The 17,817-nt window shown below is 40.9% G+C and overlaps 1 protein-coding gene across 10 annotated transcripts in view; it reads left to right on the top strand.

Annotated features, from left to right (window-relative positions):
• LOC149277327 (receptor-type tyrosine-protein phosphatase S-like) overlaps positions 1-17,509 on the top strand; it is a 74,299-nt gene extending 56,790 nt beyond the window's left edge. For all 10 annotated transcript variants that reach the window (XM_089503060.1, XM_089503055.1, XM_089503056.1 and 7 more), the window contains 12 exons: positions 266-363; positions 778-901; positions 7,189-7,364; positions 8,104-8,223; positions 9,862-10,016; positions 10,324-10,609; positions 13,808-13,986; positions 14,078-14,204; positions 14,712-14,837; positions 15,672-15,826; positions 17,084-17,219; positions 17,441-17,509. In XM_089503060.1, coding sequence (XP_089359186.1) covers positions 266-363; positions 778-901; positions 7,189-7,364; positions 8,104-8,223; positions 9,862-10,016; positions 10,324-10,609; positions 13,808-13,986; positions 14,078-14,204; positions 14,712-14,837; positions 15,672-15,826; positions 17,084-17,219; positions 17,441-17,509 — 1,751 coding nt within the window. The remainder of the gene's footprint in view (positions 1-265; positions 364-777; positions 902-7,188; positions 7,365-8,103; positions 8,224-9,861; positions 10,017-10,323; positions 10,610-13,807; positions 13,987-14,077; positions 14,205-14,711; positions 14,838-15,671; positions 15,827-17,083; positions 17,220-17,440) is intronic.
• Positions 17,510-17,817: the final 308 nt, after the last annotated feature.

Genomic DNA, 17,817 nt, shown 5'->3' with positions numbered 1-17,817 from the left:
TTGGATTATGTTGTGTTTTTTTTCTGTTGGAAGGTCCCCTTTTTCTTACCCAGAACAACAAAACTTGCTCTATATTGGGCCATTTCAGGGAAATGCAGCTCTCATTTATCTTCTGACCTTTTAGGATACAATTTCGAGCCCTGACTTCTGACCTGTTCTAACCTCAGTCCTTTCATTGCAGATCTCACATTCAAAGACTCATTAAGCCGTTATGGGTTGTTTGATATTTAAATATGAATTGTTTCATTATATTTCTTCATGGCAGGCATGTTAAATCATCCACCGATTCCAATAGCTGACTTATCTGAACACACAGAGCACCTAAAGGCCAATGATAACCTTAAGTTATCCCAAGAGTATGAGGTGAGATGTTCTATGAGCTATACACCAATCCTTCTTAATCCTATTTATAATTATTGATTCTATACAGTATTACATGTTATAGTATTGTTTCTATATACCTCTAATGTTTAATAAATTTTTTGTCCTTCCTTTAAGCGTACACAGTTTTTACTTTATTGGCCAACCAGGTAGAGCAGGTTTTCTAGTTAATCAAGAAGCAAATAATGACATGGCATACAATATTCCTTGGTAGAAAAAAAACTATAGGTCAAGGGATTTAGTAGATGTAGATTTAGTACATGTAGAGGGAAAATGGTACACACATTGTGCCAGCAGAATTTGTTAACCCCCCCTTTGCTTCATCATAGTCTACCCAATGTTTTATTCATTTTGCTAAATGAGATGTCATCTTGTTTGACTTTTCTGTTTTTTTAGTCCATTGATCCTGGGCAGCAGTTCACTTGGGAGCACTCCAACCTAGAAGTTAACAAGCCTAAAAATCGTTATGCTAATGTGATTGCTTATGACCATTCAAGAGTCATTCTCCTGCCTGTTGAAGGTAATTATTCATCCTCTTCTCGTGATTTTATAAATATTGCTCCATATCTCTTCTATTGTGGTAAGATACAGTTTCATTTGGTACAAAGTACAGTACTTTTAGACATAGGCTTTCTAAGGGTGGGGGAGAAGAATGGCAGAGGACCCCATGACATGAAATTGAAATATCATTTACTAGTTAAGGTGTCCACTTCGGCACAGTCACAAGATCACTTCAGAACTGGGTGAATAACAAACCAAAAGAACTATTTCTGTGAATGTGCAATCTGCTATAACAGTGTGCATATGGACTGTAATATTCATAAAATCCCTACGTAACTCTAAGTCCATCCAGTAGGAAGATGATCTTCATCAAGGAATTTTTTTTTTAATTATTATTATTATTATTTTTTAACCCCTTCTGTTTCAGGAGTTTTTCATACCTCAATACTGGCCATTTTTGTCATATGTCTGTCATATTCCTTTTTCTGTCATATTCCCCTTTCCTGTAAATAGTGTACCCATTTAAACTATGTATTGCTTTACACCTGTCACGCCTGGCCGTGAACCTGGGAACCGGTTGGTTCCTATTAGCAGGAGACAAACACACACAGAAATCCGGGTGAGGTAATAAAAGGATGATCCAAAGGCGAAGTCAGGTCACAAAGCAAGGGGTCGAGACAGGCTGCAAGAATCACTGGTAGTAATCACAGAATAGGGTCTGGTACACGAGTAGTCAAATAGCATATAACGCTTGGGTATAGAGATGAGTCCAGCTGATACCTGATCAAAGGTTTCTGGGAGGTCATTCAAATTTGGCGCCAAAATGTCATCATCAGAAGAGATGCGTTGCCATAGCAACGCCTGTAGGCAGGGGGAGGAGACACGCCTCCATGGCAACCTGTGAACGTGCTCTCCTCCCTGCTGGCCTCCATCGGTAGCATAGGGCACGCGTTGCCATAGAGACCCTGCTCGATTCTGTGTCAGCGAGCAGGGGAGGGGAGGAGACTCTGTGGTGTGTCTGCCCGTCGTTGGAGCCTGTGAGCAGGTGAGTACTAGGTTCACAACAATACTATAGTTACATGATTAGCCAGACATTTAATATGCATAATTTAGTAAAAACTAGAGGAAGAATAAAAAAACAAACTCATATATTTTTGTGCAGGTTATGTGACAGTTAGAAATTATTCTAGCCTTGGTGCCTGAATAATTAAAATGTTATTAAAACACAAGGCACCTGTCTTTATTAAAATTTTGATTATTCAGGCACCAAGGCTAGAATAATTTCTAGTTTTAAGGCAAGACAGGAGGCTCCTGTTTTGTACTTTTAATGTCAGAAAATAAAAAAATAAAAAAGATAAAAAGCACGGAAGGTGGAAGCGTGAGAGCAAACTGCCACCTGCAGAATGTCACGCAAAGCCCCACCAAGGCACCAGAGGCCGCAGCACCCCTGACCGAATAGGCACCGTACAAACCATCAATACCCACGAAAGAAAGCAGTCAACGGACCCATCTGGCTAAGGTGGGGGAATGAACTGCCCGAAAAGGCCTGACGTAAGAAGTACGAAGTTGTGTAGAAGAAATGGCCTCCGTGCGGGCCAGGTACGTATGAATGCACCTGGTGATACAGAGTTTAGGGTGATCCTGTAAGTAGGGGTAAGAAACTGAACACAATCAGACCCAGAATAGAATCCCCTTGGAGAGAGACTCATTATCCGGGCCAGGCCCTAAGAAAATCCAGGACCGCTGCCACATCCCACAGGGAATTGTAAAGCAACTTCTCCAGGCTGAACAGTAAGACTTCCTGGTGCCAGGAGTCCAAGATTCTCTAAGCAAGGATTGAGCAATTTCTAATAAGTCTAGGCCCATTTGGGGACCCCCAAAATCATCCACACCACTAAGGCCAACCACCCTTCCAACATTATGGAAATGCCCGAAAGGAGCGATGGTAACAACCGCAGGGCCAGCAGGTCCTGAACCGACATCCCAGCAGTGCCATAAACCAAGGTAACGAGTGCCAGAGTGGGGTCACAAGGACCAGGGAAGTCCTGGATCTCCGAAGGCAATAAATGACCCTCGGGATGAGAGCAAAAGGAGGGAAAGCATAGGCACCGGACGCTGGCCATACCTGGGTGAAGGCATCTGTTTCTAGGGCCTCCAGATCCTGGAGCCAGCTGGTGATTTGTCCAAATGTTGAGGCCCCCTCTGGCGATAAATTTTCTTGAAAGACTTGACCTGTAATGCCTCGAAACTCAGTCTGCCATAAGGTTTTCCTCCTCCGCAGTGTGATGTTGCAGGCCAGACAAAACTCGAATGTCCCCTTTGTCACCTGTAAGGCGTTAGGATCGTGTGCCCCCTACACGGTTGATGTACCTTACTGCTGATACATTCTCCAGCCACAGGTGAAGGCAACAATCTTTTGCCAGACTCTTTATCGCAAACAACCCCGCAATCTACTCCAGGCAATTTTTGTGGAGGGAGTGCTGCTTTTGGGATCAAAGCTCACCAGATGCTTCCGTGAGTGAGGCCACACCGCAGCCCATTCCAAGCCTCGATGTGGCGAAACCACCACTTGAGTTCCTGACGTACTTTGTGTGTGAGTTGAACTTGCTGATTGTACGACTGGAGTCTGCGGTTCTGTCTTCATGAGCCCCTGGTTGATGGCCGACCTGCGTGCTGGGAGAGGCCTCCTTACCTGCCTAGGAGGGAAGGAGAAGTCTATCCGATAGCCCCGCTCTGTTTGGAGGATCCAGGGGTCTGACGTAATTGATACCCAATTACGGACTCTACTTGGAACAAAGGCGCGTTGCTGGAAGGGTCCCTGAAATGACGTCTGCAGGAAGCTCCTGTAGCCTTGAGAAGGTGAACGGCTGGAGACCCACGGGAAAAACATGCGCCGGTCTGGAATACCTTCCTCATGGACAGCGTCGCTTTATTCTAGGAAGTCATCAGCAAGACATGCCTGTTTAAGCCCTTTGGCGAAGGCATCTCCGAACAGCCTCTACCAACTCCACTTGGAAGAAAGGCGCGTTGCTGGAAGGGTCCCCAATATCATGTCTGTGGGAAGCTCCTGGAGCCTTGAGAAGGTGAATGACTGGAGACCCAGCCCCGTGGGCGTCCAGCCCTGGAGGAAAAAACGTGGGCCAGCCTGGAATACCATCCTCATGGACAGCTTAGCTTTATTCCAGGAAGTTTTCAGCGTGACATGCCTGTTTAACCCCTTGACAAAAGCGTCTTCGAACAGCAAACCATTGTCAGCTGTCCCTAGGTCCTTGGAACCCAACTCGGCCCGACGAGGGTCCATCCGAAGGAGTGCTGCCCTTGCTCCAAGCCTTTTCTGGGATCCCTCTTATTAAGGGATGGAAGGGCGACCACATTAGGGTCAAACTCAAGGGTAACTGCCACTTTGTCCGGAAGGCAGGGACAGGGACATTCGGCCCTCAGCTTATTACGGACTTCCTTTGGGAGAGATTTGCGTAGCCATTTATAGAGAAAAGGGCCAATGTGCTTTGGAGGGGTGCTCTCCGTGGCCCTGGGATGGCACATAGTGGTAGGGTCAAACACAGCAGAGCCTGCTGGAGCTAGAACCAGGAAGTCTGCAGAAGTTGAAGCCAAGTGGGGTGTGACAGACAACTCCACTGTATGCGGAGTATTGGCTTGGTGGGGCTAATCCACCAGATACTCATGAATGAAGCGTGAATCTGCAGTCCTGGCCACTGGCTCATCATCCAGTATAGCCAGTGGGAGTGTTCAGAGGGCAACGAAGTGGCAGACGTTTTAGTACGACCGAAGCACTATTGCCCTTCCAAGGGCATTTGAAACTGGAGGCTTCTTCATCTGATTTGTCCAAATGAGTCCCTTAAGGGACAATGGTCGGCTCTATAGGCGCTGGGGTCTGAACCTGGACAGACTATGGTATATTGACTGCTATTTTTGAAAGCAATGTTTCCACGGAGCTAGAAAATTTAGATTCCAGCCATGCCATAAAGCCATCTCGAGGGGTTGCTGTCCTGAGACATGTTATACGCCAAGAGGAACTGTAGGTTGAAAAAAGGGAACACCTTAATGCCGCAAAACAGGCAAGGGAGTTTAACAGGAGCTCACCCTGGGACAATTCACTCTCAGCAGGTGCTCACCCTATAGATAGAGTACTGGAGGCCAAATAGCAGCCTTGGAGTCTGCTGTAACTCACAACAGGGGCAACTAAGATGGCGGCAAACTCAATGCCGACTCCTGGCTGAGAGAGTCAGAAAGGGCAGTGGTACCTGGAGTCCTCCCTAATGCCTTTCTTATAGCAGACTCTGTATCTTTTTGGGGCCTTTTTGACACCAGTAGATTGCATTGTGCAGGGAAAATGCCTACCAGTAAGACGCAGGACATTTTCATCTTGCAAATTCAGAGTGGACTTCTTGAAAAGTATTTCTTTGTCAAAAGGATATAAGAACCTAAATAACTCTGGGGTGCTATAGTAGTTATCTACCCAGAGGTGTGATGGCCTTTATTTAGATAGGTCAAGAAGAGGTCCCACGCTATCTTGCTACTTGTGCTTAGTGACTCTGGGCAGCCAGGGGATCTAGAAGACCGTCTTTCCCCTAGATTCATAGATTATAAATGACACAGGATATCCAGTAACACATTCACAAAGCTTACAAAACTTTACCCCATACCTAGACCGCTTTATGGACATATACTGTCTGAACTGCAGTCTACATTTGAAAAGCGGAAAGGGACTCATTGATGCAGACATTCTGCATGGGGGTTGTACATTTGAGAAAATGTATTGCAAACATTTTTATTATGGGACTTATTTATTTAATTTATATAAATGGTCCAAATGTGGGTCACATCTAGGGGGCATTGCGCAGTATCATTAAAATGAAGGAATATCGAGCAGGCTCCAATACCTGAACCCAAAAAAAGTAATTTGTGACCGTTAACCCAAATGAATGCTGTGAATTTCTCAACTCATTTCTCGGCTCAATACCTGAACCTGCTCATAACATGGGGAAAATGGAATAAGCCAAAATAGGGTCTGTACTCTAATAGGAGAAAATGGTGGGATTAAGTTCAAAAGCCATTTTTTGTTTTGTTTTTCTATATAAAATGGGTCAGTGCGGTACCAGGCTTGATGTCGACCCTTGGTCAGCTGCAATGCTCTCTCTCTTAAATATAGCGGAGTGAAGCAATCTCTGTGATTGGTCATGATAGCAATCACATAACTCTGCCATCAACTACTTGGTCCTCCTGGGACTGCCTCGGTTGCGAGGCAGTCTCCTGAGACCAGAAACAACTTGCTACACCATACATCGGAGCACACCCCTGTATTTTTCATTGGACGTGCCGGTACCTCCAAAAGATAATCTTGCCACATCTTTTGTGGACATACCGGTACATCCATGGGGTAAGGAACAAGTTAAGTCAATGGAGAATGCAGTGCATCTTGTGAACACTGGGAGCCTCTTATATGTAAAAGGTAACTCATAGGTAAATAACAGGTTATTGACTCTGCAGGTTCCTTGCTTTTCAGATCTCCAAGTGTATGCAAGTTGTTCTGTCAGTGTTTTGACAAAGTGTTATATTAAATATAAAAAAAAATCTAGGCCTGCCTTGTCTAGATCTTGCAATGTGTTTCAAAGGCAGAACAGACTATGTTCTTGCGCCCATGAGTTTTCTTCACGGATCGCAGTCACAGCTGTTCATTTTTAATCATGAATCCACACAGATGGGTTAGCTTGACAGCTCAACTTTGAGTTTGGTAACTTAATGCCTGTTTAACCAAATGAAATTCTCTCTTGAGATTTGTAAGGAACAGAACACTTACTAAGGTGGAATTCCATATTCTTCATTCTTTTACAATACATTCTCAAAGATAGTTTACCTTTTAGTTTTATTATTTCAATTCAATCTATGAAGGCAAGAGTTCAATATCAGACTTGTGTATTATTAAAAGTACACATTAACCTTGGGGCAAACAGTGGTATATGCTGGCCTGGGACTAGTGCAGCAGGTGTGAGGATGATAGTCCTGCTGCTGCAAAACCACAGATTGTACTATTGCATGATCAGGATTCCTGGTGTGGCCATATTTAATGAGCCAGGTAGAGAAATCAGAGATGCCATTGTAACTGTCCTATATGTACTATGTAGGTCTGCGCCTATCCTTCACAATCTATAGAGTATCAATGCTGCCATTCTTCTGAGATGTAGTTCCAGCATATGATGTATCCTTGTGCTTAATACATTGTTTGTGGCAGCAGCCTGTGTTGGCAAATGCTTTTCTCTATTTATGACATTTTTTAACATCTCACAGGAATTATTGGTAGTGATTACATCAATGCCAATTATATTGATGGCTACCGAAAACAGAATGCATATATAGCAACGCAAGGAGCACTGCCTGAAAGTTTTGGGGATTTTTGGCGCATGGTGTGGGAGCAGCGTTCAGCCACTGTTGTCATGATGACAAAACTAGAAGAGAAGTCTCGAGTAAGTTTGCTGTCAAGTCTAAATATTTTATCTATTTTGGGAGGCATTGGGAATAGTGCTGTACCCAAATTAAAATCGCCATTAGTGTGTGTGTCATTCAGATCGTATTATAGCTCACACAACTTTCAGGACCCAATTGTGTTACCTGTATTTATTAAGCTTTTGTAGAATGTGTATCACCATAATCGTGTGGATATATTGTGTCAACCTTTTAGCTTCAATTAAACAACATTTAATAGCATCTAGTGGTCTGTTAAGACAACTTGTGTACTTGCACATTGTGCGGTAGCATGTGTGCAAACATCGGGAAGATAAACCTAGCTGCACCTTGAAGAATTGCATTCAAAAAAGGTTTCAGAACAGCTCAACAGACAATGGACTGCTGCTTAATAGCTGATCGGAGGTAGTGGTTGAAATTCCCAAAACGCTTTTGTATGTTATTTTAAGTTGAGTTCAAACCTCTGTACTCACTTGCCTTGAGGGAGAAGAACTGTACCTCCCTGACTAGGTCCATTAAGTCAGAAATGTATGTCTGGGGTTGTTAATGCCCTGTGCAGAGGAAATTTGCATCACGTTTTGGTCCTGCACTACCCTCATGAGCAGGAAGAGACTGTCGATTTAAGATTTTTCCTCTATAATGGCACAAATGAGCTAAAACTTGATACTCTCCAAAAGTAGAGTGTGGTAAACAAGGGTCTAGTGATGTATGTTATCCTGTAATACATTTTTTGCATTTCAGATAAAATGTGACCAGTACTGGCCCAGCCGGGGAGCTGAAACATACGGAATGATTCAAGTTACACTTCTGGACACAATTGAATTGGCAACTTTCTGTGTGCGGACCTTTTCTCTCCACAAGGTCAAGATTTGTTCTTCTCCTATTAACTCCTTTTGGTTTTTCATAACCTGAGGGGCAGAGTTTATTTTTTGTCATGGTTAGCAATTTGGTTAACCATGATTTATTTTTTCCATATTTGAAAAACCTGCACAAATCATACATTGTTTTGTTCAGAAGTATGGCCTCCTTTTAACCCCTTAAGGACAATAGGGATTCTTACGCGTAGTATATTGTGGGACAATGGCTCTTTTAACATTTTTCAGTGTTGCTGTTCAGCTGTGATTTTCTTCTTTCTCATGTCATGCTCCCACACATATTATATATTGTTTTTTTTCAGGACAAACAGGGCTTTCTTTAGATACCATTAATTTTATCATATCATCTAATTTACTATAACAAAATGATAAAATATGGGTATTTTTTGTTAAAAAAAATACTTTTTCTAACTTTTTCGGGTATCTTTGAAGTCGGCCAATGTAATTTACCCCATCAAATCGTATATTTTTAAAAACTAGACACCCCAAGGTATTTGAAATGCTGGTATTTTAACCCTTTCCATGCACTAATTTTACCACCAGCCTTTGTGAAACTTTATGGTAGTACATTTTTTATTTATTTTTTTCACACACGTTGTACTTTAGGTATACATTTACCGCTCATGGTATATGTCAGTGTCAAACAACACCCCAATATCTGTTCAGTAACATCTCCTGATACCCCACATGCATGGGTTTGTAGGGTTATTTGGGAGGTAAAAGGCCGCCTTTGTGAGGTGTGTATTTTTATGCCATTTAGACATCTGATCCTACTGCCCCCATGTCCCTTATTTGGGACATCTTTGAACCCGGCCAATTAAATTTACCCCATCAACTCATGCATTTATTAATACGAGACACCCTATGGGCATTTGCAATGCCAATATTTTAACTCTTTCCATGATGGAATTTTTGTAAAGATAAAGAATTTTAGGACTTGCTTATTAAAAACTTTTTTTTTTGGTGACAGTGGGGATTTTTACATGTTACCATATTTAACATTTTTTAACAATAATTTATGTACAGGATGGCACTTGTGGTTGCTCTTAGGAGCAATCACAAGGCTATCGGGGTAGGGAGGGTCTCAGATCTATTGTTATTGCCATCCTGTGAATGACAGCAACGTCATATACAGGATGGCACTTGTGGTTGCTCTTCGGAGCAATCACAAGGCTATCGAGGTAGGGAGTAGTGTTACAGACATGCCTCGATATCGAGGCATGTCAGCAACACAGTTTATGCTTAGGAAGCGATTCCGATCGCTTCCTAAGCTGTTTTAGCCGGGCACCTTGCTAATATATATATATATATATATATATATATATATATATATATATATATATATATATATATATATAGTTGGACCATATTGCCCTGTATTAATTTTTTTTTAATACTACTCGCTTAAGAACTTTACTGTCAGTCGACATTAAGCCAGCAATGCTGACTTCTGCCGACAGGGAAGAGTCCAGGCTGTCAGTAGTCAGCCTGATATCCTGTGTAGCGGTAGGAAGATGGTACGTCCTAATGGGGGCCTTGGCACAGCTCCAAAGGGGTGTGAATTGGTTAATCAGACTTGTTGATGTGATTCAGTTACTTGAAATATTTTTTTCTGTCAATTTAGAATGGTTCCAGTGAGAAGAGAGAGGTTCGTCAGTTTCAGTTCACTGCTTGGCCTGATCATGGGGTTCCTGAGTACCCAACCCCATTCCTTGCATTCCTCCGGAGAGTAAAAACCTGCAATCCACCCGATGCAGGGCCAATTATTGTACATTGCAGGTACGTATATCTAAACATGGGAGCCAAAATCACTTTCTCCTTTAAGCTATTTCCAAGACATTTTTAAGATTGCAAACTCAGAATCAATACATTACCTCTAACATAGTAAAGACATATGTGGTATATCTGTGTTTCTCTGTCTTTCCTGGGCAAGAGGACACTAATGTTTCGAGCCACATTCTGTTGAAAAATGATGCAGAACTTTGATGCTTTGTGGCTTAACAATAGCATTGGGTTTTTAAGGCAGTTTTACAACTTTCTGTGAATGTTTTAGAATGCTCAGTGTTCCCATTTCTCTTCATTCAAGTGCTGGAGTTGGGCGCACGGGCTGCTTTATAGTAATTGATGCCATGCTAGAAAGGATCAAGCACGAGAAGACGGTGGATATTTATGGCCATGTGACACTTATGAGATCACAACGAAATTACATGGTGCAAACAGAGGACCAATACAGCTTTATCCATGATGCCTTGTTGGAGGCTGTAGCCTGTGGGAACACAGAAGTCCCAGCCCGGAACTTGTACACATATATTCAGAAGCTAGCTCAAATCGAAGTGGGGGAACATGTCACTGGCATGGAGCTGGAATTCAAGGTGAGAGCCACAAAGAATTACTATGTTTTTTATAATTATTATTATAAACAAGCAGCAATGTGCAGTTGCAAGAAAAGGTGACTGAAGCCTTAGGCAATTACCATAATTTATGTATAAATGTATCATAATATACCATATGATCTTCATCTAAGTTACTATAATGAACAAACACAATCTGTTTTTACTGATAACACAAATTATTGTATTGTTCTTGTCCATATCGAATACATAATTTTAACATTCACAATGTGGGTTGGAAAAATCTGTTAACCCCTAGTCTTATCACTTCGAACAAAAGCTAATTGTAATCAGTTCCAAGTTGGCGAACTTGGAGTCCGATCAATGAAACTGGACTGGAGGTGTGTTTCAGAGATACTTTGACATAAAAAAACACTCAATCCTCTTGTGTTTGCTATTCCCAAGAAGCATCTGCTAATGTGAACTATCTCGCACCAAAAAGAAATTGTTAATTTGCATAAAATTGGAAAGAGTTACAAAGTAATCTCAAAGAGAGGTTACATATTCATCAGTCCACCCTTAGACAAATTGTTTAAAATGGAGACAGTTTAGTACAAAGAACCCTAGAGTAAAAGATAAAAGTTTGAAGGAATCATTGGATCTGGTTAACATCTCTGTTCATGAGTCTACCATACGCTAAAGATTGAACAGGCATGGCGTCAATGGCAGGATACCACGGAAGACTAGGAATGCCACTAGGAATATATTTTGTGGACTGCTGAAACTAAGGTTGAATTGTTTGTGAAGAACACGCAGCACTACATTTGGCGTAAAAAAAGGCACCGCATACCTAGAGTGGAGAAAGGATCATGATTTGATGATTTGATTAATTTTTTTATATATACCGTATTTGCTCGATTATAAGACAAGGTTTTTTCAGAGCAAATGCTCTGAAAAATACCCCTCGTCTTATAATCTGGGTCGTTTTATAATCAGAGCTCAAATAGGACTGACTATGAGAATAAGATCCAGATCCCCGCAGAGCTGCAGACGACCTCGATCCTCCTGTCTTATGCTTCTGACTCCTTGGTGTGTAGTCGGGGCAGTGGGTAGACGTTAACGCAATTTGCAGACGTCTGTCCGCACCTTTCCGGTACTGAAGGAGTAACAGACTGGAACAATGTTCTTTGGACGGACAAGACCAAACTGGAGATGTTTGATCATAATGCGCCACGTTTGGTGAAGACCAAACACAGCATATTGGCACAAACACCTCATACCAACTGTTATGCACAGTGGTGGAGGGGTGATGATTTGGGCTTGTTTTCCAGCCACATGACCTTGGAACCTTGCAGTCATTGAGTCGACCATGAACTCCTTTGTTTACCAAATGCGGGGCCATCTGTCCGACAGCTAAAGCTTGGGCAAAATGGGGTCATGCAACAGGACAATGATCTCAGGCAAACCAGCAAATCTACAACATAATGGCTTGCAATGGCCCAGTGAAAGTCCAAATCTCAACCCAATTAAAATACTGTGACAATGAATTGAAGCAGTGTTGTACATAAGAGTAGGCCAAAATTCCTCCACAACGATGTGAGAGGCTGATCATACCCAGCTGTTCCACAACATAGCCCTGTGTTTTCAGAATCCTAAATTAAATTCCAAACCTTTTTTTATTAATTTGATTTACTTTCTTAAAGCCATATTTTGCAGTCTCCTCTGCCAAAATAAATTGGATAGCATATAGGGATGCAATCACACTCCTATCATGCCAATCGTCTTCAGTTTCTGTTTTGGCTTCAGCCAAGTGAATGTTGAATTTTTGGTTTCTTTCCCGAATTTTCATTTTGGTGCATCCCTAATTATTAGCACATAATGATATGAAATTGCTTTATTTGGTTCATGGCACAGTCTAATAATATGCTGATGTTAGAAACAAACAACATTTTTGTATAGAACTCATTGTCGAGGACTGAAAATCATTATGGTCCAATTCAGTACTTAACCCAATGGCAATACGAATTGGAAAAAAAAATGATATATCGTATTTGCTCGATTATAAGACAACCCTGATTATAAGACGACCACCCAAAATTTGAATATTCATTTAGGAAAAAAAGTAAAAGCATGAATATAAGACTACCCTATAAGAAAAGTTTTACTAGTAAATATTCACATGTAAACAATTTTTTCATATTTAATAAAAACTTTGCTGCTCTGCCCCCCAGTTATGCATATCTGCTCCCCAGAAATGCCTTATACCCCCCTATATGCCACTCTGCCTCCCAGATATGCCTTTTAACCCCCTATTTGCCACTCTGCCCCAGATATACCTTATGCACCTCTATATGTCACGCTGCCTCCCTGATATGCTTTTCAACCCCATGTATGCCACTGTGCCTCCAGAAAACCATTATACCACCCTGGTGTCTAGCGGGGGCAGCCGGTGGAGGTCTGTCCGATGTGCGCAGACAACCTCCACTGCTGCTGGCCGGTATTTCCGCCGGGCTTCTATGACTGAGCACCAGAAGGTCGTGTCACGTCGGTGCTCTGTCATAGAAGTGCCGGCAGCAGCGGTGGTTGTCTGTGCGCTGACCGGCTGGGGGATGCGCACAGACAACCACCGCTGCTGCCGAGGCTTCTATGGTGGCGCACTGGAAGGCCATGTGACACCAGCGCTCAGTGATAGAAGCCCCGGCAGAAGCGACTGTGGAGGTTGTCTGTGCGCAATGTGCAGACATCCACCGGCTGCCAGACAGGAGGATCCAGGTCCCCTGCAGCGCTGCCGAAGATCTGGATCTTAGTCTTGTAGTCAGACCTCTCGAGCAAATACGGTATTTGAGTCTCTATCCCTACAAAAGCATTTTTTTTTTTTTACATTTTGCATAAAAAATTCTCGTTTCAGTAAATACTATTTCACCCAGTGAAAGGATGGCTGCATGCACTGGAACATTTGTCCAGTGTGTTGTTTTTTTCTAATACTGTTTCAAATTAACTATTGGTTTATTCACTACCCACCTTCATTAAGTTAAACAGTGTTTCTTTTCACTGGGGGCTAGTGCATTATTTTCCTGCTGCAGTTACATGAAAACAAGCTATTTTGCACAAACTGCTTGCAGTGTATGATGGTATGAAGAATCAGTTATGTTAAAGAAATTACGTGGTAATTTGCCATTTATTGAGAGCACCATGTGGCATTATGCAGTTTGTACTCAAAATCTTTTCTGTTACTTGCAGCGCCTTGCAAATTCAAAAGCTCACACATCCAGATTCATCAGCGCCAACCTTCCATGCAACAAGTTCAAAAATCGACTTGTTAATATCATGCCATATGAAACTACACGAGTTTGCCTTCAGCCAATCAGGGGAGTGGAAGGGTCAGATTATATTAATTCTAGCTTCATTGATGGATACAGGTATGAGTTTTATTCTTTTGGTGTTTTTTGTTAGTTTTTTTTTTTAACAAATCTGCATTTATAAAAAAAAAATTATATAACCTTTTCACAGACAACAAAAAGCCTACATTGCAACGCAAGGTCCTCTTGCCGAGACCACTGAAGATTTCTGGAGGATGCTTTGGGAAAATAATTCCACAATTGTTGTAATGTTAACAAAACTTAGGGAAATGGGCAGGGTAAGTATGAATGATACAATTGTGGGCGGGGTTTCCTCCCTTTCTCGCTATCCTCAACTTCACAAAACTAAAAAACAGTCACCCTTTTATGTCATCCGTGACTGGGAGTATTTAGGCTTAGCCTGGAGCAGTAAGAGAGTTGGCAGACCACTCACAAGTGCGCTCTACTGTACAAATCTGTGATTTGTTGCCTGTTAATGAATAAAATGAGTAAACATTGAAGCAGGTTGACATTTTAGTGCAGCTGAAGTTACAAGATAATGTGATAATGTTAAAACCATAATCCATGTAGAATGTAGAAAATCCATAGCCCATTGTCAAAATGCTGCTATTATGCATATTTCATTTAAAAACTCCTGGTATTCTAAAAATCAAATCTTATTTGTTTTAGTATAGGATAGTTTGATTGTTTCTGCTCTCACTGGATATACAACCATAAAGAATTAATGATAATTATTAGTGTGTGTGTGTGTATATAAATATAATGTATGTATACATTTTTTTAAGGAAAAGTGCCACCAGTATTGGCCAGCAGAGCGGTCTGCTCGATATCAGTACTTTGTGGTGGACCCAATGGCTGAATACAACATGCCCCAGTACATTCTGAGGGAATTCAAGGTTACAGATGCCAGGGTATGTTGAAGAGACATTAAAAAGTAGTGTATTTTCTTATGACATAATTTAACTTGCTTTGAATTATATGTAGATTTCAGACTTTTCCTGCACATGCAAATTAATGAGATGTGTGATTGCAGGCAAATACTTCTTATATTTAAATTTTGCAAAGAAAAAGCCACCATCTTAACTAAGGCCCAATGTATGTTTGAAGTCAGATATGTAAATATCTATTTTGAAGTATCTTCAAAATAGACTCATTGGTAAAAAGAAAAGCTATTATAAGCTACAGTATGTCTTAAGAAAATAAGTTAGTGAAGGAAAGCTCTCTTTTTCTCCCAGTTGGTGGGACCTTTAAAGGAAACTATAAGACAGTTTTTACTTGATTTACCCCATTTGTACAAGTGAAATTGTACTCTTGAAATAATATGATGCTTTCCAAACCGGTATCACTAAAGTAGTTGAACTAGTGCCCATGTTGTGGGTTGTTTGGTAACTCTAAAAGCTGCAAGTTACAGGTACACCTTGAAAGTGAATATACCTTTAAGAAATTATGTAGAATCGATATGGAAATAGTGGCCCAGCCCTTGCACACATAGTACTACCAGATAGTGGATTGTGAGAGTCTTACAATTATGACCAAAGTTTAAGCCCTGTTGAAAGCATGTGTAGTATACAACTAGACAGAAAAAAGACAACATGGTCGCTCCAGTCTCACTTGTTTGTGGCCCACCTTGATTGAGAAAATAGAGATGTCTGTTTAAGAAAAGCATATGCACTTTAGTAAATTCAGCCCCTATCATCCTATTACTTTTACCTTGTTTATAACAGAGGCTTACTATTGTCTTGCAGGATGGCCAGTCTCGAACTGTTCGCCAATTTCAGTTCACTGATTGGCCAGAACAAGGTGTGCCAAAGTCAGGGGAAGGTTTTATTGATTTCATTGGGCAGGTACACAAGACAAAGGAGCAGTTTGGTCAGGATGGTCCAATCTCTGTTCACTGCAGGTAAGTATATTTTAAATGCACATTTTTAAGTTATGCAGCGTCGGTAAAAAAAAATAAAAAAATGTCACGAGGCTGGTATAAAACTCCAACGTACTTAAGTCTTCAAAATGTTGGTATTTCCAAAGTTGCATAATGTCAGGCAGCTTCCTGTATACAAATATACAGGTGACTGCATTAATGGACCACAGTTACCTTCTTTTTTCCTGTATAGGGGATGTGTAGGGATGATGTTGGTTCCATTTCAATCTTAACAATATTTTTTGTATGTGTACAGGCTATGTCTTCACATGTAGAAATTGTGTAAAAATCCTTGATATTCCTATATTTACATTTTGGTCTCTAGATGGTGTTTGTAACCTGTGTAATTTAAATTTCATTATTTTCACTTGCACACTTTTATACTTCGTACACTGGCTTTTAAAAAAAAGTATTATTTTATGATTAACTTCTAGTTAGTCGCTGTTTAATTGTTTTGGACTGAAATGCTGAACTTTCTGGTTCAATTGGGGAACCCATACTGTCTTTCTTGAACGAGGTGCTATAAATCCATCTGCAGAAAGATAGGGCTACCCAGGTCTACCTCGCATAACAAGGGATAAGCAGCTCAACATCAGGAACCGGGAACATGTTGTCTTAGTTGGTGATGTTACCAACTTCTGTTCCCAATAATTAACATAGATATACACAAACACATTCATAAATAAATACATAATCCTAGTCTTTGATTAAGCCGTTTTGGCGAAACATTTCTGACTGGTTTCTTAAATATATTTACGATCTTAATGTGATCCAATAAAGAATCTTTGTTTTTTTACACAAGATTCTGCTAGAAGTACGCTGTTTGCTCGTTTGAATATTGTTTATTAAGCTACAGGGTTTGATACGCATTTCAGCAGCACCTGGCAATTGCCTAAACTCCAATAAAACCACATGTACAAGGAGGGTGAGCTGTAAACGGACTTTTTCTACATGTGTATGATCCAATTCCTGTACAGATATACTCATTTATGTACACATACATAAGCACTCAGTACAGATGACACATGCAACCCTTCTCTTTGCTGAAATGTTGCTTATATTTGAGAAACATTGGAGTAGAGTATACTTAGCTTGCATTACCAATCCCTAGAAGAAAAAAATAGACATATCAATTTATATGTTTATACATATATATATGGTTATACAGCTCTTTCATATCATAAAAATTACCATGTTTTGTGTCCTTTCTGTTCAAACACTTCACATTCTTGTTTACAGTGCTGGAGTTGGGCGGACTGGGGTATTCATTACTCTCAGTATAGTCCTCGAGCGAATGCGTTATGAGGGAGTGGTAGACATTTTTCAGACCGTGAAAATGTTGCGAACACAAAGACCAGCCATGGTACAGACCGAGGTGAGTGTGCAAATTGGCATATAATTTAGTACATAATGCAATAGAATGTAATAATTTGTTAAGGTTAGCACTGTCAAGCATTTATTTGGAAGATATTTAAGTGCAATACTGTGCTTAATCATCAAGCATTTAAAGGACCATTTATGTCCTCATTGCTTCTAAAATGTAATCTAGAACTGTAAAAAAACTGGATGCTCAAGATGTCCTTTTTCTTTTGTTAGGATGAATACCAGTTTTGCTACCAAGCTGCTTTGGAGTACCTGGGCAGTTTTGATCACTATGCAACTTAAGAAGCCATTATTTGTGGGCTTTACAAACCACTTTAATCAGTGCTGACTCTTGGAGAGCCTGTGCTCATCAACCCAAAAACAAACATGGACTTCTAACCTTGTGGGAGAATCGTGGAAAACTATTTATATTGACTCTACTTTGTGTACTTGGAGCATACCTTTCACGACGTCCTAAGGTCTATTTCAAGCTGCTTCTGGACTTAAACCACAAGAAGTGTTCATGGATGTAGACCTCAGACATTTGGAGCAGTTCTCTTAGCAGAACTTAATATCTGTCATAGAAAGACCGTGGAGACACTGGTTGCATC

Source organism: Sceloporus occidentalis, unplaced genomic scaffold (assembly GCF_023333645.1).
Source record: "Sceloporus occidentalis isolate IW3139 unplaced genomic scaffold, rSceOcc1.0.p SCAF_218, whole genome shotgun sequence".
Classification (NCBI taxonomy): Eukaryota; Metazoa; Chordata; class Lepidosauria; order Squamata; family Phrynosomatidae; genus Sceloporus; species Sceloporus occidentalis.
This window is presented reverse-complemented; position numbering and strand designations above follow the sequence as displayed.